The sequence below is a fragment of the Tribolium castaneum genome, chromosome 9, assembly GCF_031307605.1.
Source record: "Tribolium castaneum strain GA2 chromosome 9, icTriCast1.1, whole genome shotgun sequence".
NCBI classification, from domain to species: domain Eukaryota; kingdom Metazoa; phylum Arthropoda; class Insecta; order Coleoptera; family Tenebrionidae; genus Tribolium; species Tribolium castaneum.
In genome coordinates this window covers 5,664,063-5,684,991 of record NC_087402.1, presented here as the reverse complement: position 1 = coordinate 5,684,991, position 20,929 = coordinate 5,664,063, and the positions used below count along the sequence as shown (strand labels likewise).

At 35.7% G+C, this 20,929-nt stretch overlaps 2 protein-coding genes across 6 annotated transcripts in view; one reads left to right on the top strand and one right to left on the bottom strand.

The window, feature by feature from the left end:
- The first annotated feature begins 5,358 nt into the window (after nt 1-5,358).
- LOC664282 (uncharacterized protein) lies at nt 5,359-11,879 on the top strand. Of its 2 annotated transcripts, none has more exons than XM_970289.5 (5): nt 5,359-5,590; nt 9,753-9,949; nt 10,005-10,248; nt 11,185-11,530; nt 11,583-11,879. In XM_970289.5, the coding sequence occupies exons 2-5, from the start codon at nt 9,764-9,766 to the stop codon at nt 11,773-11,775; spliced, it is 969 nt and encodes a 322-aa protein (XP_975382.1). In that variant the 5' UTR covers nt 5,359-5,590; nt 9,753-9,763; the 3' UTR covers nt 11,776-11,879. The 2 variants fall into 2 exon arrangements, with proteins under 2 accessions (XP_975382.1, XP_064214994.1); XM_064358924.1 differs by lacking the exon at nt 5,359-5,590 and adding an exon at nt 7,052-7,075.
- Nucleotides 11,880-13,357: 1,478 nt separating this feature from the next.
- The window catches only part of cin (cinnamon), a 33,963-nt gene continuing 26,391 nt past the window's right edge, over nt 13,358-20,929 (bottom strand). The window contains exons 1-10 of one of the 4 annotated variants that reach the window (XM_008193974.3): nt 20,777-20,893; nt 17,066-17,233; nt 15,594-15,642; nt 14,743-15,542; nt 14,519-14,694; nt 14,358-14,474; nt 14,150-14,308; nt 13,937-14,098; nt 13,719-13,890; nt 13,358-13,673 (exon numbers count right to left, since the gene is read on the bottom strand). In XM_008193974.3, coding sequence (XP_008192196.1) covers nt 13,455-13,673; nt 13,719-13,890; nt 13,937-14,098; nt 14,150-14,308; nt 14,358-14,474; nt 14,519-14,694; nt 14,743-15,542; nt 15,594-15,642; nt 17,066-17,143 — 1,932 coding nt within the window. In that variant the 5' untranslated portion in view covers nt 17,144-17,233; nt 20,777-20,893 and the 3' untranslated portion in view covers nt 13,358-13,454. Of the gene's footprint in view, nt 13,674-13,718; nt 13,891-13,936; nt 14,099-14,149; nt 14,309-14,357; nt 14,475-14,518; nt 14,695-14,742; nt 15,543-15,593; nt 15,643-17,065; nt 17,234-20,607; nt 20,737-20,776; nt 20,918-20,929 lie in introns of those variants that run through there. The other 3 variants (XM_970286.4, XM_015979415.2, XM_064359180.1) reach the window with 3 other exon arrangements.

Sequence of the window (20,929 nt, the reverse complement as noted above, 5' to 3'; positions counted from 1 at the left end):
GGTTGGCGTGAGTATTTGTGTTTTTACTGAATTTGTGAGTAAAATGTCTTGATATTTATTAAATGTTATAAGTAAAGTATAATTTGTTTGCTTTCCGTTCATTTTCAACGGTTGTGTCGAAAATTGAAGTAAATGAATCAACTGAATCCTGCCCACGAACGTGGTACATTGTTATCATTTTTCAGTGTGTTGTAAAAGAAAAAGGAAAGGGAGGCTCTTGGAATTTAAAATTGTGTCGAGCTTTATCGAAATTTTGATAAATTAAACTGTTGAGGTGAACCAATAACGACTTAATTTGAAATTTCCAGAGCCGCCCTTGACCCTGATAATTGTTTCATGTTTTGTGTAGGTTTTTAAAGATCACAAAGGAAATATCTGCATAAATCTGACTCGTATGTGTAAGGTATTTCCATTCTTTCTTCTATTCTTTTCAATACTTGGCTGCAGCTATTTTTTATATGTACTTGGAACTAAGTGAAGTGCTTTTTTTAATGTTTTCTTTTTGTGCTTTTTTAATTTTTCAATGACCAATATCTTATGTTTTTCTTTTAACTGTCTAATATCTTGTTGGTATTCTTTTGAATGGCCAATAACTTTTTTTTTCTACATTATCCAGCGCTCTTATTCACTTGCAATTTTCTTGGGGATCTACTCCTATTAAGATCTCGCTACATTTTAGTGAGGATATTATTATACCTGGTATGTTCGACAAAAAAGGACATATCAGAGACAAAATAATTTATTACTTTTATGGGATTTGTAGGAAGATAAAAAAACGTCATTTTAAGAACTTTTATACAGGTGACAATTACGAAAAAATTTAGTTATTTCAATTACTTCAATTTTAGACACAACCTTTGAAAATGAAAGGAAAGCATTTTACTTATAACATTTAATAAATATCAAGACATTTTACTTAACCTCGTAAAAACAATTAAATCCAAATTATGATCCAAATACGGTGGTCGAATTCACACGCCAACCAACCCACGTGTCAACGGAACGAACATGTAAATCCAAGCTGTTTTATCGACCGAAACAGCATTGCGTGCATAGCGCACTGCGATGTGCGATACGTCTATCCTGTTCTAGATGGAGCTAACAATATTTGTTTTGCGTTCTATGATATAAACTGGTCCACCGAAAAAACATTTTTTTTTAGTAAATCCGCTTTTTTGAACAAGCATTTTGTATTTTTGAGGGATGTTTATGGACCATATCGAACAACTATGACCTGTTCTATTGATCCAGCAATGATGGTCTTGCTGATGATTCTTCTCGATAGACACATACCTATAAACGGTATAAGCTGTCGTGAAAGAGGAGATGCTTTAAGAATAGATCGGTTTGCACTTGGGAAATATTTTGCATTTTTTTCATTAACTCGGTAAAATTGGGCTTCGAAAACCGAGGGATTGAATAAGAATTGAATAGGTTTTTAAAGTATTTAATTGTCTTGTCTATACCAATACATAGTCCCACCGGAATCTTTTATTTTCATGATACTGTATTTTTAATTATAGCAGTTAAAATTTAACAGTTTTATATCAAATGTGGCAGTAACTAATAGGTGTTTCACACGTACTTTGATATCCGTATTAAAATAATTTTTAATGACTAAAACGTTACAATAATCTCGGAACAATAGTGGGAAAATATGAAAATAGTATTTTGTTTTGTTTACATCTTCACAGTAGATTACGTAATACAAATTACAAACTCATTACCTCACACTCTAACAGAAAATACTTAAGTATATTTATAACTTGCAATGATATCATCAACAATAATTGATTAGTGGATACCGATTAAATGTAAACCAAATTTTATATCCATATTGGCTCACTGGTCACCATACTCTCTTTATTATGTAAATAAGCAACACATTTACCACATGATGGGTTGCGAGGTGTGTCCAATTCCAAATCAATGTCTTCGAATGTGACACAATGACCTGAGTACAGTTTAACGGTAACAAAATGACATTTTTAATGCACTGGAAGTGTTTACCTCGATGTGCTTACTCAGAATCCGACAACGCAAAGTAAATGTAGCTTGAACAGTTATCTGGGATGTCACATAGGTGACAGAGTTGTTTATAAATCCGGTGACTGCAATTTGTAGTTGCAAACTTTTAATTTAACTAGATCCGTCCGGAATTAGGGAGATTATTGATCAGCTGCATGCTGTTAAATTGAATTTACATGTGAATGAGTTAAGTAGGTGGATATTTAGTAACGAATGAAAATATGCATTAAGTAACTTCATTAATATGCGCAACAAGGGTTTCATAATGCCACCGTATCAAGCTTCCCGGCTTCAAGTGATTTAATTCAATTCTTATTAACAACCAGTGGTCATTACTTTTACATAAATTCAAATGAAACGTAGTTTAAAAAACATGAATCTACTAAATATGTCAAGAGAGATGATAACACCAAACTACTCACAGGAAAATATTGCTGAGGTTTCAAGCCAAAAAAATTTTTGTTACTTGCAAAATTTTGTGGCACAAGTGCACCCAATTGTAATAAATACAATTTTTGATTATTCCAAACACTAAAAACTTAGCTAACCTTTATTATATAATTTTACAACCTACTCGATATTCTCTTCATCAAGCCCACACAATTAATTTTATTGAAAATAAATACATTAATCATAAGTATTTTTGTGTATTTTTTAATATCCTGCCCAAAACCTTGTTGTTAAAGCATAATTCTGTTATAATTTTTGTAGAAAATCGTGTTACAATATTTTTACGAAATTGGATTGATTCATATGATTTTAAATTAATAATGAATTTACCAAATTTTAAGTAATCGGTTTTTGAATTTTGATCATTTCCTATTTTAATTTTGCAACTATGCTAAGCAATTTTGAGAGAGCACCAACTTTTCAAAATTAATAATCCTCGACTTTTGTTTTCTTCACATAATTAAAACCTAATTTTTATAGGTTATACGGTTTAATAAACGCAGAAAGTTTTACTCGGAATAATTTCATTTTAATGTGTATACAGTACACATACACAAGTAGAAATTATTTTTCTACTTTCATTGTAAATATTTGAGCTCGATTTCGTATTCTTGAATTTTTAGACGTACAAAGAAAAACGTTTATGCAGATGCTTTCTATATTTTCTCATTATGGACAACTTATTTGGTTTTATTCTACAAACCAAATTACAAGCAATAAATTATACGAGCATAAAATTTTTCCGCCTTAATTACTTTTCAATTATTCTTATAATCAAATAGTACTTATTTGTCAAAAGATCAATGCTCTTGATGAACTATTTTTACTAATCAGAAGATAGCGTGAGCGCGATTTTGTTAACAAGTATAATTAAATTGTTTTTACAATTTTTTAAATCACTGTAAACTGCTTATTATTAAACATATACGTATGTAATAAGAAATCCAGGTTTGATCTACAATAATTAGAATATTTCGCATTTTCATGGCGTAACGCCGCTCAGGAATAATTATTTCTTTAATTACATAATTGAACAGTCGCTGTTTAATTATAAAACAACATAGGCCTACAATTAATCTAGAAAAAAATAAAACAGTGCACTAGACCTTTATTTTCCAATCGTACAAATCAATTTTGATTTATGGTCTCTTCTGCTGAGACAGAAGAAATTAGCTTAATTGAGTTGCAGCAAAAACCATTTGTCACACTAATGGCACAATCGATACAATTTACGTCTTTCAGTTGCTCAGCAAGGTGAAGAAATGATCGGTAGCCGCTGTCACCCATCATCAAAATCGCTGTGACCCCTTTTGCATATATTACGAAACAACCATTGTTTATTGCTGTTTCTACTTCAGATGTTGCTTATCTAACAATTTGAACGGTATGCAAATAAACGGTTATTGAACTTGGATGTTTACAGGTAACGGTGGTGTTTTCAGCGTGGTCAAACCTGAAGCGTTTTTGTAAGTCACCTTCTGTGGCACTTAATCGAACGCAGCCGAATTGGTGCCGTATGGAAGGTCACAAGGTGATATTGGCCAACCAAAAATAATTTACGTGATTTTTTACGATGGTAAGACACGTAATTGCGCGAAGGTAAACCCAGTTAATCGTATACTGGAATGTTGATTACTTGGGAGTGTATGTCGTTAGCTAAGCAGCAAACAGTTGCCTCAAAATCAAGCGAGAGAAACGATTTTAGTAATTTTGCCTTAAGTATGTTTAAATCGTTTCGCCCGGAGGAAGAAAGCTGGACATGATAGTCTCCAACGTGACCTAATCGAAATTTTTGAGCGCGTTTGCTAGATATTTCAGCTAAGGAGAGATCATACAATGTTTCCGTTTTTGTGACATGAATGTGAATAAATCGGTACAAATTTGGGATCAAATGATAGCCTTGAAAGTCCCTAATTATTGTAAAAACCTGATCGACGACAGCTGAAAATTATGTTATTTTGCTTACAGCTGAACCGTCTGACGCAGGTGCGGCTTAAGAATAAATTGTTTCTGCTTCAATACACATTTCGATTATCAAGATTGGAATAGTCTCTAACACACTGATTTATATCGTTACGGACGCCCATAAAGCACAGATAATTCACGCCCGTTTCGCCTATTGCTAAAAAACTGCAATAACATTTCTTTTCATTTATTTTTGACCCAATTCACGAATCGTGATTTCTTTGTTTTTTACATTTTCTTGTAAACAAAACCTTTTTTGATGTAAAATTTGGGTTCGTTTAACCTCTTGGTGCGTGAATATTATTTTTACAGGACGGGTTCTAAAAATCTAATTTTATTATTTTCTCATTAAGATCGTAAAACCGAAATAGCACTGCTGCGAGGATCGCCTAAATAAATATTTATCCATTCAATTTAAAAATAACTCACAAACTCGCTTTATAATTAATAATAGGATTGTAGCTAAATAGTTAAACCTAGCTTTCAAAACTTATAAAAGTGTTTGTTTATGCATCAAATCATTGGAAGAGGAGCTGAAGCTATATTGCTCCTGACAAGCAATTTAAATTAAACGAAATGCGAGTTCCAGCTTAATATAATCACTGAACAAATAAAAGAAAATGGGTTTTGAAACACGTACATTTGTGCCGAAACAGTAAACTCACTTTTTGTGTCTCCCTAATCCTTTAATATTCTCAGTGAGCAATAAAAATTCATAAGCCTCTCTTAACTTATTAATTTCGTTTCGTGCACAAACAATGCTAATTACACTTTAATCAAAAGGCTGTATACCTACTCCAGGCGTTAAAATCTTTGAGTCTCCCGAAACCGGCAAGCCCTGAAGGCTTTACACGTTTTAACTGTAAACTTCAGGTTCCAGCAAAGTATTACAAGCCTTACCCAAGAGGCATACCAATCTACGGCCGGCATCTCAAGTCTCGATTCTCGTCGTCGTAGCCAGTCTTGCATTGAAATCCGGCGAAGTAATTTCGAAGCGATAAACAATACGGTGCTGAAACGACCCACGGGAGCCGCAGCGGCCGTGGAATTTTTCAGTGATGTGTTTTAATGTAATTAAGGTTTAGTTGTGATTTGTGGCCAGTGAAATGATTTTCGGATTTTCCAATTTTGGATACTAACGAAATAGGTAAAATTTTTGGAAATGTGGGCCCTTGGGAGTGTTAATTCACGCCCACGCCTGAGGTGTAGCCCTCGACACTCCCTAGACTCACCCATGTTTACCGAATTATTCGGTATTAATTTCTCGAAAAACTTTCTTTGGGAAAAGCAGTTGACCCGACCTTTGATTTCTCTTTAACTGATTTTTCCAAAATTTGACGGGTGTAAAAAGCGAAACGCGTTTCGATTTCTATTCAACATTGAATTACAATAATCGGTACAAACCAGGTGCGATTGCTCGATTAAGTTATTTATGGAAGAATTTATTCTAATTATCTAGAACGATTTTAATTAATTTATCGGAAGAAGTGGGACGGAATATGCAATTTTGGTAAAATTTTGGGTCAAACTTGCAGTTATTTAATAAATTTTAAAACTGGAAGATCATTTGTGCACATCATCCAACCTTGAACCGGACTTGCGGAATGTATGTGAGAAATTTTCGCTTCTTTTGTCTTCGAATCAACACTGGATGACTCTTCACGCAATCGTTTATAATTCTGAGCAAATTTTCCCGAATTGGGTCACTAAACACTGCTGGAAATGAGTGTTTGATACTTGTTACGTAAGTAAATTACAAAATTGAACGTGTGATCTATGTGTGTGGCATTAGCATAAAACATGGTCAATGACTAAAGCCCACTCAACATTCCAGATATTTGCACAGTAAATACTAAGACGCACGAATAGAATTTTTTCACATGGGGCATTAATTTTTGGATATTCGAGTCATGGACCTTTCACATGGTCTTGCGACAGTTGTAACTGGTCTAGTTGGCGTTAAATTGTCAGGTTTTTACCCATGCATGCATACCTTTTTTAAGCAATAATTTTAATCCTGTAATGAAATGTAAACCTAAGAACAATTGTAAACAAAATGATTAAAACGTCATTTAACGAGTCGTGTAATCGACAGATCGAATTCAAGGACTTGTGAAATGCATATCAAATTAATTTTAGTTAGTTTCAAAATCACTTTCATTCCAATCTCGTTTAAACCGAGAAAAAATCTTCCTCAGCGTCCATGAGGTTGTTTCTACACATGTTACATTTCCTTGACTCATTGTGGTCGATTTTTTGCCCTCTTGTTGGCTAAATCCCATTTGGCCGCACCTCAGAACTTATCTGGAGTTCCTTCCTGTTCGCGGTTTGCATTTCTGCGTCTCTTGATGTCCAAGCGACGGAAATGAGTAATTTTCGTAACCTTCATCCGAACAATATCAGTGTTAAGTAATTAGAACAGAGTTTCATGCTTGTAATTTGCGAATAATTAGAGAAAAATGAAAAAAATCATAGTTTTCATGGCAACACACGTATTTTGTGTTCTCATTGTGCAACTAATTTGTGTTCCCTCAGTAAACATCACGTCTAATAATAACAAATTACTGTATGAAAGCAGCGTGCTGGTGAAATGTGACCGGATTGACATGGAGTGAAACTAACGCTTATCGAGGTGAATAATTATTAAGTCGGATCGTATTGCATGCCTGAAAATTGCTCCAGAGTGGTGCACATCAAGTAGATTTATTCTTAATTGAGAGGAAATACGACTTGAACTGTTACTGTTACTTGCTACACATGCGAGGTATTAAATTTTAAATCATACTTCCTTCCAGATGTCGGTTCTAAATATAATTAGTCAAGTTAATGCCAGGCTACTGTTTAGCATTTTTCCACCAAAATCCTTGAAGAAACAATGCATTTTTGTTGCACACAGCAAATAGGTACATGGAAACTTTTCTTAACACCTACCCGTGCCATAAGCTCCAACTTTCCAAACATTCAAGTGATGGTTAATGAAGGTTGTTATTAAAGTCCCTATACAAGTTGTAGAGAAAGTTATGCAGGTGATATTTCCGTATGACACAAAGCGAAAATCGGTAATATGGAAATGACTTTGAGGTCAAAGAAAGTTTCACAATTGATAGGAACGTCGCTCTTTGCAAAAATAAGCTGTGATGCGTAAATATTGCTTCACTCGTTAGGTAAGGGGTGCTAATTTGAAACTGCACACGTATGCAGAGCTGGAATTTCAAAGGTCTGGCAAATGAAATTTCTCAAATTAGATTTGCTGACCACAATCAAACAACCGTGACTGCTCAAAAATCCAAGAGAGTGGCAACAAAAAGTTGAAAACGCTGGTATTGTTTGCCAACAAATAAGTATGTTTTTCCATTTGGTGCAAAAAAATTCATTCTTGAAGAAATACTTTATAAAATATTTGTCCGTTGAGGACAACAAAGTTGAGCTATTTCAGTCAAAATTGCCTCTATAATATTTTATAACTCGATTTAGAATAACAGTGAAGCCAGTGAAGCATATATAGTAATAAGTCGTATACTTTCCTAGTATTGAGATTTTTTTCGTTCCTAAACTGTAATTTTCTATAAATTCATAGCTGCAACTTGTAACCATAACAAAGAAATCATTCTAGAATTTGTTTTTTTCTTAAATTTGTTAGACTGAGGTGTAGGTCTAGTCAGGAGAATACGATTATGGTAAGTTTTATTTTAATTAAACCAGGAAATAATTTAGATTAGGAATCTTCAGAAAGGCCCATTCAAGACTTATCTATTTATTGATCTATTGATTGTCATTGACGTACTGAATAAAGTGCTTTTAGTCGCGCTCATGAGACATTACTATTTTTGCCAGCAAAGAAAATATTATATTTCTCAGGGAGACTATTTTTCACTGAATTGGTTTCACTCATGACATAAAGTGATTTAAAACTTTAGTAGTTTTTACTTTAATGTGTTAGACGACGTTGAAAACTTGGCAAAAATTCCAACTTTTCTACGTGAAACAGTTCTGAACATCGGAGATGAATGAAACTGTAAAGCCCAGTTAAGTTCAAATTTTTTATTCCAATTATGTAAATTGATTACAATAACCGTCCTTAAATACCAGCAGTTAGTTGTTTAACAGGTTTAAAAATCAACCGAAAATATGTAAATTATAAACTGAGCCAGGGTCGGAAGAGTAAACGTGTGGCGATAGGGATTTAATCATGGTCAATTTATCAATTATAATTTGGTGTTGCAAAAGTAAGTTTGATGCTTGGATATAAATAATGGTCACATTTCATATCTCTTATATCACTTCCGCTTAACTAGGAAGCAGAGAGATTGGCCAAATCCGATTATTAATTGCTGTAAACACGTTTCTAAAGGTCAAATATACTATCGGCATATTGACATTTCACTCTCCAAACAGAAAATTCCTTTGATAAAAAAACCCTCAGGTATCTAAATGCAAATATTGCCCTTTCATCGACTTCAATAATTTATAAAGGCTGTCGATCCGCATATAGTGAGCGAGTTTATTTCTGCACGAACACCTTTAAGTGTTTTTGTTAAAGAATCCTGTTAAATTCACACCTGATGACTTCGAGGTGCTACAGTTAGTCGAACGTGTTGAACAAACTAAACCAAAAGAACGAACCGAAAGTTCTTCCTGATTGCGTTCGAAAACAGTCATTGAACTGCTCACAGTATTAATTTCAGCAGAGAGTAATTACAATTATTATGTATTATACGTGTACATTCACTTTTATTCGTATGAAATGCGAACCGGTTTTCAAATTTATGTCATTAATTGCATAATTACTGCTTTCTGTCTTTGGGGAAATGGCTCGAGTGATTGGATCTAGATCTGGTTATCAGATGTCGTTTACTTTGTCGGGCACTTTTTGTTCGTTTAGAATTGATGGATGGAGCGGTTTTCCGATCGATTTGCGGCGAGTGAATTTTCAGGAAAAAGTTTCCCATCTATAAAAACCATCCACTTCATATGACACGACCGAAAGGTGTGTCCGTAAATTATGTAGGAATTTTATCTCTTCGAAAAAAATAGAAAGCTTGTTAGCGGTGATCCATAATATTACGTTTTCTAAAAAAACTCGCCAGGAAATGCGATGTTACATAAACACTTGTGCATATTTTCCGCCAGAAAATCCACCATAGCGTCATTTCCACGTGTTAAAAAATTCGTATCGAATTGCAACTCGTTAGAAATTTCATCACACTCATGCTTTAATTATTCCAATTAACAGTATATTGGATACTTTATCATTATTACACCGTATCATTTTTATTGGCCAAGGTATTCCATGAATGTATTCGTTCCAGCGCCCGGAATAATGGACGAGCAAACAGCCCTAGTGTTGGCCCTCCAGCTAGTGGCGCTTTTTTCAATCGCTGGAGCCCTCCTGTTGTATTTATTATGCAAAATCCGGGCTGGCAGCGGGCCAGAATCTGCAGGAAGCACCCCCGGAGGAGGAAAAGCGCTCCTAGTAACATGCGCCGACAACGCAATCGGACTCCAAGTAAACCCACACACTTCTAAACTCTACCCAACGATAAATTTTGTAATTCTCACAGCTTGCCGTCCACCTGGCCAACAGAGGCTTCCGGGTCTTCGCAGGACTGAAAGACGGAGCTTCGTCCGGATCCTCTGACGACTCAGTCCCTGCTCGAGTTATAAGAGCGTGGCAGAAACACAGGGAGAGCTTGACCGGCTTGTGTCATTCAGCCTTGGTGGCTTTGCCTTTGGATGTGACCAGAGAAGATTTGCTACACGAAGCTGTTGACATTATACGAGCGCATTTGCCGGCAGGGGAAGATGGTGAGTTCGAGGAATCGAAAAATTGCGGCCTTCGGTGAATGGATTGTGGTTCACAAGCATACGCACACGCAATAATAAATTTGGTCAATCGTGCTAGAGAAGTGTGTCAATAGGAATGTTCGGATAGCGGGTCATGGCGTTTAGAACGTCGATAAATTGGTAAACAGGAAAATGGAAGCGCGAGATGATAAAGTATTGTTTCGACGATTAGATTTAATTGAAAATACAACTTTTCAAGTAGCTGAACAGTAAAAAAATTATCTTTTAACGAGTTTGAAAAAAATTAATTGAAACGGACTATAGCCGAAGTTACATTTTCAAAAAAAAAAAACAATAACAATGAAGAGGTAGGTATTAGCTAGACATTACCTGTTCAGTGTTCACAACCTTTATAATCCTAACTAATTATTATTGGAAGGAGCTCTCGATCCTTCGGATTATTGAACTACCTTTGTTTACAAAATTAGGTACATAATAAAATGTTGAGTGAGTACAACAATTTCGCTCTCATATAAATAGTATATTATAAGTGATAGAAATGCATCATTATATGCGAGTGAAAATTTTTATAATGGCATTTCACCTGTAGGATAAAAATAATAACACTATTGCAGTCAAGTGATTTTTTATTTGTATATTTATTATTCAATTAATCAATTATCTTCAAAGTTTGGATTAATTGTTCCTGAAACACTAAAACTGAACCGGGCCGTTTCGTCGTCGGTAAATTTTATTTAAAACCCGATTTAATTAGCGAAATTCCGCAGCTCATAACTGGTGTTCGTCCGTGCCACAATTTGTTTTTTGCAGTGATATTAATGATTGTGTTTAGTTATTTATTTGACGGGTTTATGCCACCAACTCAAACTTGCTGTGATATAATTTAATTAGCAAAGTGCCTTAATTATTCAGCCTTCAGCTCGTTAAAACTTTCAGGCATATGGGCAGTGATCAACACCAGCGGCCTGTCGTACCGCGGCCGTTTGGAGCAGCAGGACATCGCCCATTGGGACGCAATCCTGAAAACCAACGTCGTCGGCGTTTTGCGAACGACTCGCACTTTCCAAGGTTTATTGCGCAATACTTCCGGCCGTTTAATTAACTTCGGAGTGGCCGATAGCGCGGACGCCGGTCTGGTTGCCTACACAGCCAGCAGGTATGCCGTGGAAGGAGCCAGTAATGCCCTGCGTCAGGAGTTAGCACCCTTGGGGATCAAAGTGATTACGTTACATCTATCGGGCGTTACTCCCGAAATGCTCTTCGTCACACCCAAACTTAACACGTTAGTATAAAAGCAAACAATGAATGACAAACTTGTGACGAAATGTTTACAGGAAAGAGGAACGAGGGGATATTTCCGTCGACATGAGTGGGTGTATTGAGTATCAGCCGATTCTGTTGACCCCGCAGTCGCTGAGGGTGGTGGACGTTGCGGTCACCGCAGGCGCCCCTAATAACTGCTACGAACTTGCACCCAAGGGGCATTGGACCAAACCAATTAATTTTATTAAGTCGTTTGTAGTGTAATTGTTCTTTGGCAGTATACGTACTATCTGTAGGACTATAACGTGTATATAGCTTTTTTATATTATGTAAATATGTTATGTAGTAATAATAATAATTACACATTATTGATCTTGCTTTTTTCCAATGGAAAAACCGGGGCCCGAATCTCCAACCACTAAAACTCATGGTGTTTTTTGGGGTTTTAACAAATAAACGTTTCCGAGATAAAAACGCAGTGCTTCCTCAATTTTTTTTGATATGGTCGTCAAAGATAAAATAGAAATCGCCTGACTCGTTTGAAAATTGTATTATTTTTCGAAAGCTTTAACACGTTTTTGAGCCAAAAGCTCACTTTTACGCGAAATTTTATTCAAGCGGAACATGAAATTACCTAATTACCTACTAGAATTTGCAGTCAAAAATGGTAGTGTTTTGTTAATTATTAATTTTATTATATTAATTAGTCATTAGTCTATTTCATTATGCTCACCTAAAACATTTTTCTTTTTATTAGCTGAAATTATAGTTATAAGTCAGTATTTTGCGAGGTATTTAAAAAATTAATTGCATTTTTCATACCGTTACTGATTGCCTATGTTTGTTTCTTGGGAATGCGAGCACATAAGATTATATCATCAACAGTCAAAAAGTGTAGGTTCAGATTTTTAAACTGTTATTATATGTACAATGAATAGAACGCTTTTTAAAAGAAAAACCTTGTAATTATGACAATCCGTTCTTAATTAATATTATGTTTCACGTAATAGTAAACGAAACTAATCTGCTTTATTTAAATTGAAAGGCAACTATACATCTTGTATGCAGTCTGTTGCACCAAAAGTTCATAATTTATTTATAATAATAATAATATTAATAATAGTAATAATAATAATAATAGTAATAATAATACTATATTAATTGCCCAACAGAAAAATCAATTACAGGACAAATTTTAATACAATAATAATAAATAATACATAATAAATAGAAAAATAAATAAAAGACAAACAGACAAATGATACGATCACGCACGGCGGAAAGTAAGTTCCAAATAAGTTTTTTGAAATAAAACTATTACTCCCAATGCTTTTCCTATATTTAAAAAAATAAAAGTGTAACCTACCTATCTTAGAAAACTGAAAGTAAACAATGCGTTAGAAAAAATATAATACAATTTTTCAATTTTAATTTCTCAGTGCTTGTTTTTATATATTTTTACTTAAAACGTTCTCGTGATCTGAAGACTACCGGGACTTTATACGGTTATTTGTAGACAGGAAAACTTGAACAATTTTTTTTGATTCTCCATCTAATGATGACTTATAGACATTTTTATGTCTAAAAACCTTTAAAAAGGAAAAGCATCGTTTGTTCCGATCTTCTAAAATGTTTGTTTCTGAGATTTGTTATTCAAATTAATTGATTTTTAGTGGAAATTAACTTTAAGAAATTTTTTTTTTAATTCTACCTAAAAACTTCTAATTCACTTTCCTGTTTTTGCCAAAAGTTTACGATTTTTGGGTATCTGCCAATAACTACTACCAGAACATTTGTTGCTAAAAAGTGGGGGAATACGTACAAGTAGTAAAACAAAAAAAAAACATCGCATGCAAAAAAAGTTTATTCAAAAAAAAAATAGGAAATCATTACAAAAGTACAAAAAACCCTTGCCAAAAACCAACAAAACCGATGCAAAATTACTACGTTTGTAGATTCCCGATAAGAATAATGTGCGAAAGATACTCCCTCGTGGGTATCATCGACGGCGGCATTAAAATTAAGCCATTAGCGCCGACTAAGCTGTTCAATCGGCTGCTAATTTGCCCCCCATTAGGCTCAGCCACAATTTTCCCGTGGAGGTACGAAACCACAGCTCTGACGTACTCAGGCCGTGCATCGGTGCTCTGCTTTTTGACGGACTGAAAGGCAAACTCAACTTACGAAAAGTCTATTTCTGTGCTTACCACAACATAGGGAATGGTTGGCCACTGCCACACATTCGCACCTTCCAAGTGACGTAACAGTGGAATTACGAACAATAAACATGTTACACTAGCCGACACCGGATTTCCTGGTAATCCGAAAACAATCTTCTTTGCACCTTCGTGGCTTAAAGTGGCAAACGTTGTGGGTTTTCTGAAGAGGAAAATTATTTCTAATGACGTGTCATTTAGTCATTTACCCTGGTTTCATGTTGACGCGACCGAAATGCACAGTCGCGTTGAAGTCTTCAATTAGCACTCTTTTTATAAAGTCGAATTCCCCCATCGACACTCCCCCTGTTGTAATTAGGATGTCATTGATTGTCAAAGCGGTAGCGATGGCCTTTTTGATGGTGTCCGGGCTGGAATAACGCGATTATTTCCGATTTTACCATGGTCAAGAAATTAATTACTCATCTCTGATTATCCCGTAATCGTCACACTCGTAGTGGCATTCTTTCAGAAGATTAATTAAGGCGAGCCTGTTGCTGTCGCGGATTTGGCCAGGTCGCAACTCCTCGTAATGCTCTTTCAATTCGTTCCCCGTTGTAAAAATTCCAACGGAAACTGGTCTTAAAATTAAGCGTTTAATAACCGAACAAGTCGCGTTTTTATATTTACTTATAGACTGTAACTGTTGATTTTCCCACAGCTGCCAAAACTCCAACATGTGGAGCTTTCAAACGTTCGCCGTTCATCAAAACCACGGTATTTTTAGCAACATCGCATCCCATACGTCTAGAATCTCACTCAGACAAACGTGACCCTGTTGGGGCACTTACCTGATATCCTGACCTTTGACCGGCGCTTTGTTAACGTTAATTTCGATTTCTTCGCCTTTGCTTTTCCTCAAAACGCTCGTATCTTCAACTTGAACGACCGCGTCAGCTCCTGGGGGGATCGGAGCGCCGGTGCCAATACGGATTGCCTCGCCAGGTTGCAAGGGGGAAGTGTGGGGCTGAAATAATGCTTCAAAATTGATTCAAATCAGTAAGGGGGAAAATACAGCGTCTCCAGCTCCCAGAGCAGTTCGCACCCTCCGGGGCCCTTCACCGTCGGATGCCAGCACAGCATAGCCGTCTTTGACGGACGCATCAAACGGCGGAACGTCATCATAAGCCAATACGTCTTCGGCCAAGACCCGGAAAAGTGCGTTTTCGACCGCCAGTCGTTCCGTCTCGACACGAATTTCACTTTCCTTCAAAACCAACTCAAACGCTTCATCAACCTCCAACATGGCATAAGTAGATTCCCTCGGCCTCTCCGCCACATTGTCTGTAATAACTTTGCTCGGACCGCAGCCGTCAACAAAGCTCACCCTCTTCTGGACTTCTCTGTGTTTTTTCGTAACTTCAGTCTTATTGTCTGTTATTAGAGCCAAAGCGTGGGGGATACACTCCTGGATGAAAGAGAAACACTCAACTGCCCCCTTCGCACTCCCCGGGAGGTTCACGATCAATGATTGGGCTTTGATGCCGGCGACAGCTCGCGAAAGCATCGCCATAGGAGTGATGGCTAGACTTTTGGTAATCATGGCGTAAGCAATCCCTGGTGCTTCCTTTTCGATTACAGCGCGTGTTGCTTCCGGGGTTACGTCTCTGGGAGAAAAGCCGGTACCGCCAGTGGTTAGAACGATGTTGCACTGGTCTTCGACCCATTTGTTGAGTGTATTGATTATTTTGTCACGATCGTCGGGGATTATGTCTTTGTGGGTAACTTTAAAACTGGGAAAAGCTCGCCTGAAAGCACGCTCTAATTCTTTGCCGGAAGTATCCTCCTTCTCCTTTTTATAACAGGAATCGCTAACTGGAAGTAAGAGGCTGGAAAAATGTCAAATTGGGGTAAGAGCACGCAAACCTGTTAGAATTCCGCAGGTTATTGTGGGAGACATTGCTGTGGAGTCAGTCTGGAATCATTGATATTGATTAATTATCCGATCGTATCATTTAGCTCCGATCTATATTTTTATTTGCCGTGAAGCGATAAATTGTTATCATCGCGACCTGTTTTGATGTTTTTATAGACCATATAACTTTTGTTTGCATTTTCTAGATAAGACACAAAAAATGTATAATAAGGTCTGATTACGTCGGCAATTTCTTCGGCAAACTACCGATGTAAAATTTATTGAAATGAATAAACAATGCAAACTGTTTTAGAACAAATTAGTAGCAGGAGAACCATGAAAAATTAATAATTTGATATACCCTTACGTTGCAATTTAAAGTTGTCAGGTGCAGCTTATACTTTATTTAACTATACTAATGTCCGTCTGGAATAGTTAGAGTTCATGAAATTTAGATTACGTGTGCAAATACGACTTCGTTGCACTAAGAAAGTAAACATTAATACCACATCATGGCATCAAAATCTGATGGGATTGTCCGTAACGTTGCGAATCTTTGTTGAAACAAGTAAAGAGGAAAATTAGATTTCTGATCTCTGAATCAGAAGACGTCATGGTCTTAAATGAAACCTCATCTCATTATACCATGACCTTTGGAAAAAGCATCTGATCTGGGTTGTCCTATTATGATGATTTCTGGCACATTTGCAAAATCTATTATCATAAACTTGGCTAATGAATTATAAAAATATCTCCGCTTCAATGGACGAGATATAAATAATCTGTCGAGTAAATCTTTTATTTTATGTGAGAAGCTCCCAGAATCACGGAAAAACAAACACGAAACATACAAATAGACGACATGTTTGCATTTTTTATTTATTTTCGCTGTTATAATTCAGCAGAATTTAGGAAACGCAGCGATATAAAAACACAAGGGAAACGATTTACATTTTCCGCAAACAATGTAATTTAATAAAAAAAGATTTCTTCCAATATTTTCCGATATTAATAAATGGGAAAGGGAAGCACAAGTTATGACACATGTAGCTAGCGTTTGCAGATATTTTTGCTCTGCTTGTGCCCCACATTTATTAAAAGATGGATAAATATGTATTCGCTGTTAAAATCTTATCAGTGGTTTTTTAGGATTAAAAACCTACTTATTAATTTTTTTTTTAATCCTGGTTATCGATTTTGGGGATCAAGAGCCGCAAATTAATACCTTGAAGTTATTAGTGTCAAGGAGTCTTAATCAGTGAAGTAAACAACGTGGAAATGTAATATTCAATATTATAACTGAGAGCCACTTCCAGTTTGACTTCCGTTTAATAAGACTATATTAGGGACAGGATTGTCAAACGAGCACCCAACTAATATGAATAATAATTATTCAAGTATTTTAAACAAAAATGGAAATAATTTGTGTGGATTTTAAAGTAAAAATTAACACAAAGTTACTGAATATTCCAGGTGGACTTACATAATTCAGGTTCGGTATCTTTATCAACTTGTTATCGTTGACATGACAGGACAAGTTTCCAAAAATCTGCCTAATCATTCACTGTGATATTATTTCATAATCAGGATCTTAACCGCTGCCGTCCGAAATACATATGTTGGGAAAAAATATCGTGATGGATGCTGCTTTCTAAAACAAATTAATTAGAATCTCGCGTGTAGACAGCTAAACACTTTTCTCATTTGTTGAAGTTATTTATTAATTACGTGGGTTTATCTATGAGAATCAGGAAACCTCACTTTTGATTCCTCTTTTATCCGCCCGCGAGCCTGATATATTCAGAATTTTCAGGGCATTGTTGGAACAAAAGTGCACTTGCTGAATTATTTGATCATTCGCCCCGGTAAAAATAACCTGGCCTCATGCATATTTATTGTAAAGCCGTGCAATTGCGTGTCCACGACGAGAATTAATCGCCAGTTTGTTAGATTCTGTTAAAAACTGTAACGTTGGAGTAAGAATTATGCCAACAGGTGACCAAACTTTACTCGTTACCCTCCCAGATTCCCAAAGTATGCTAATCAATACCAAACTTTAATGTAATTAGTTTTTCGACATTAATCTCTCTTCATTAAAGTAGAATTAAAGTCTTGTTATTGACCGTGAATCACTGATGACATTTAATATGTCCTAGGGTGTTGTTCATCGGAAAAAAGATCGTATAAATCAACTGTTTCAAGAGGTAATAAACTTATTATTTATTTTACAGGTACGAAATCCTACGCCACCATTAAAATGCCAGAATAAAAAATGTTTTACGACGTTTCCCAAATCTGTTGTTTACAACTAAATGTGCCAATATAAAAACTTCCGAAACACGATTGTATTATTTTGTTTGGGCAAAGGTGGGAATATTAGGATTTATTTTTGGTAATGGACAAAAAATTAATTAGTGGATTAGGTGAGATAATTGACCTTGGTCACAATTCGGATCCCGTACTTTATTCATTTTTTATTTTTACTGTTCATTAAGTAAATGTTTATTTATTCCTCGGGGCCTACTTCCTAGTCCCGCGTCACAGCGTGACAGTTTTAAATACTTAAACCAACTAGCAAAAAACAGGAAACCTGCAAAACGTTAATCTTTTTTCGCTTGGACCCAAATTTACGCTTTTATCTGACCTTACCAATAAGAGGTCAAAACTTAAAATTAATGGATTCACAGCGTTCCTGAACGCCTGTAAGCTTCCGCGTTTTTTTCATAGAAAATGAAATACATAGTTTCCATTACTTCATTCCCCTGTTAAAGAAAATGTTGTAAGGTTTAACACAAATTTGAGATGTATACTAAACTGAATATGCTGTGAACGATTATTGTACATCGGAAAATTAGGTAAATTATAAATAAATTTATAGTTCGTAATGTTGATTTATTTAAAAAGTTTGTGTTAAAATATCTGCAAAAGACGGTCAGCACCTGGGGCCTGGGAGGTCAGGTGTTCGCACCCGGATCACGGCGACAATTTTTCTATGAAAAAAAGTGTAGAAAAGGTAAGTGAAACAACACGTAAACAAAAATAAGAGATTGAGAGAACACATAGACGTATAAAAGTAAAGCGGAGCATAAAACTAAGAGAAATAAGAAAATAATGCGGCAAAAGATAAAAGTACGTAAAGCACCAAATTGTAAACGTAAGAGCACAACCTAATAAAGGGAAAATACCTTTTGTTTTGGTGATTTCTGGAGAAATTATGTCCATTTTCGGTCAAAAACGTGCTGAAAGCCACAGAAAAGATAAAAACAATTTTAAAATTGTAGAATCAACTTATACGCCCTGTGCTTTGGTAAAATCTGGTGAAAAATTAGAGAATTAAATTGAAAAAAATAGAAAAAAATGTTTTCTCGAGCTAATTTGCCGACTTTAAAACTGAATTTATTTGCTTTTTAGGTAAATTATTGCAATTATATAGTTTGTAATGTTGATTTATTTAAAAAGTTGTGTTTAAATATCTGCAATAGACGGTCAGTACTTGGGGCCTGGTGGCCTAGTGGTATAAGCGCCACTTGCGACGGGGGAGGTCGGGTGTTCGCACCCGGATCACGGCAACAATTTTTCTATGAAAAAAAGTGTAGAAAAGGTAAGTGAAACAACACGTAAACAAAAATAAGAGATTGAGAGAACACATAGACGTATAAAAGTAAAGCGGAGCATAAAACTAAGAGAAATAAGAAAATAATGCGGCAAAAGATAAAAGTACGTAAAGGCACCAAATTGTAAACGTAAGAGCACAACCTAATAAAGGGAAAATACCTTTTGTTTTGGTGATTTCTGGAGAAATTATGTCCATTTTCGGTCAAAAACGTGCTGAAAGCCACAGAAAAGGTAAAAACAATTTTAAAATTGTAGAATCAACTTATACGCCCGGTATCTTTTGATGAAATCTGGTGAAAAATTAGAGAATTAAATTGAAAAAAAATTGAAAAAAATGTTTTCTCGAGCTAATTTGCCGACTTTAGAACTGAATGTATTTGCTTTTTAGGTAAATTATTGCAATCATATACTTTGTAATGTTGATTTATTTAAAAAGTTGTGTTTAAATATCTGCAAAAGACGGTCAGTATCTGGGCCCTGGTGGCTCAGTGGTATAAGCGCCACTTACGAAGGGGGAGGTCGGGTGTTCGCACCCGGATCACGGCAACAATTTTTCTATGAGAAAAAGTGTAGAAAAGGTAAGTGAAACAACACGCAAACAAAAATAAGAGATTGAAAGTACACAAAGACGTATAAACGTAAAGAAATAAGAAAATAATGCGGCAAAAGGTAAAAGTACGTAAAAAGTACGGCAAATTGTAGACGGAAGAGCACATCCTAATAAAGGAAAAATACCTTTTGTTTTGAGAGAAAAAGATGAACGTAAAGGTAAATCATAACTTCAAACTTTAGCGTTGAATCCTTAGATGACTTACTTTTTAATTAAAAAAAAATAAACAAAAACATTTAATTTATCTCTAAAAAATTTTAGTTAGTTGAGTTTGTTTAGTAAAGTCCCAATAAACATTGTTAATAAAAATAATGGCTACTGCGAATCCAGTAGGATTTGCGCACGTCCACTATTTTTGACTACAAAATACACAAATTAACTGTTAACTGTTACTTTTCATAATAATTATTTTTTCCTTTAAAATAGTGATGGTTTTCGTGGCAACTAAACCAAAATTCCTTTGTTTTTGAAAAAACGTAAACTTGCTGATACATAATTTTTTGATATTTTTTTAGTTCGTTAATGAACTCATAAATACACGTATCCCTGCTCGTAGTAAAAACCAAGCTACAAATTATCCTTGTTGACTTCAGAACATGCCAATAAAACTAATTATCACTTATCTAGCAAACAAAAAACGGAAGAAACGGCAAAAACAGTTAAAATCGTCCTTAAGCAGCGTGCTGCTCGAAGTTAAGCCGTATTTACACTGTAATAAAAAAGACGTGTCGAAGGTTATCGCATCTGATATGATCCACGAATGTTTAGTCTGCGTAACAAGGTGGTTTGACGAAACGTACGTCAGACATCTCCTCCTGCGACACCGCGTCACGCTTCCACCGGCAGGAGCACGTGTTGTGTAATCGGTAATGAACCTGCGGCCGGTCACTCCGACTACTATGAACACAAAAATGGGCGTCGCGACGTCCTCGTTCTTACGCTGACCTATATTATAGTCGAAATACTAACCTGCGTAGGCCGGAAAACTCCACACTCGACACTTATTCACCGTACGCAAGGCAAGGCAATCAAACGGTTGGTTGTTGTCGAACGCAGTGCGAGCAGATCTCTGCGCTCGCAATTCAGTCAAGCGCCGAGCGTCGAGCAGCGAGTATGACACGA

Bases quoted from the DNA above. Each gene is read 5' to 3' on its own strand.
- LOC664282 (XM_970289.5), top strand. From the start codon at position 9,764: ATGGACGAGCAAACAGCCCTAGTGTTGGCCCTCCAGCTAGTGGCGCTT. The intron at 9,950-10,004 runs GTAAACCCACAC...TAATTCTCACAG, and splicing joins ACAACGCAATCGGACTCCAA to CTTGCCGTCCACCTGGCCAA. The intron at 10,249-11,184 runs GTGAGTTCGAGG...TAAAACTTTCAG, and splicing joins TTTGCCGGCAGGGGAAGATG to GCATATGGGCAGTGATCAAC.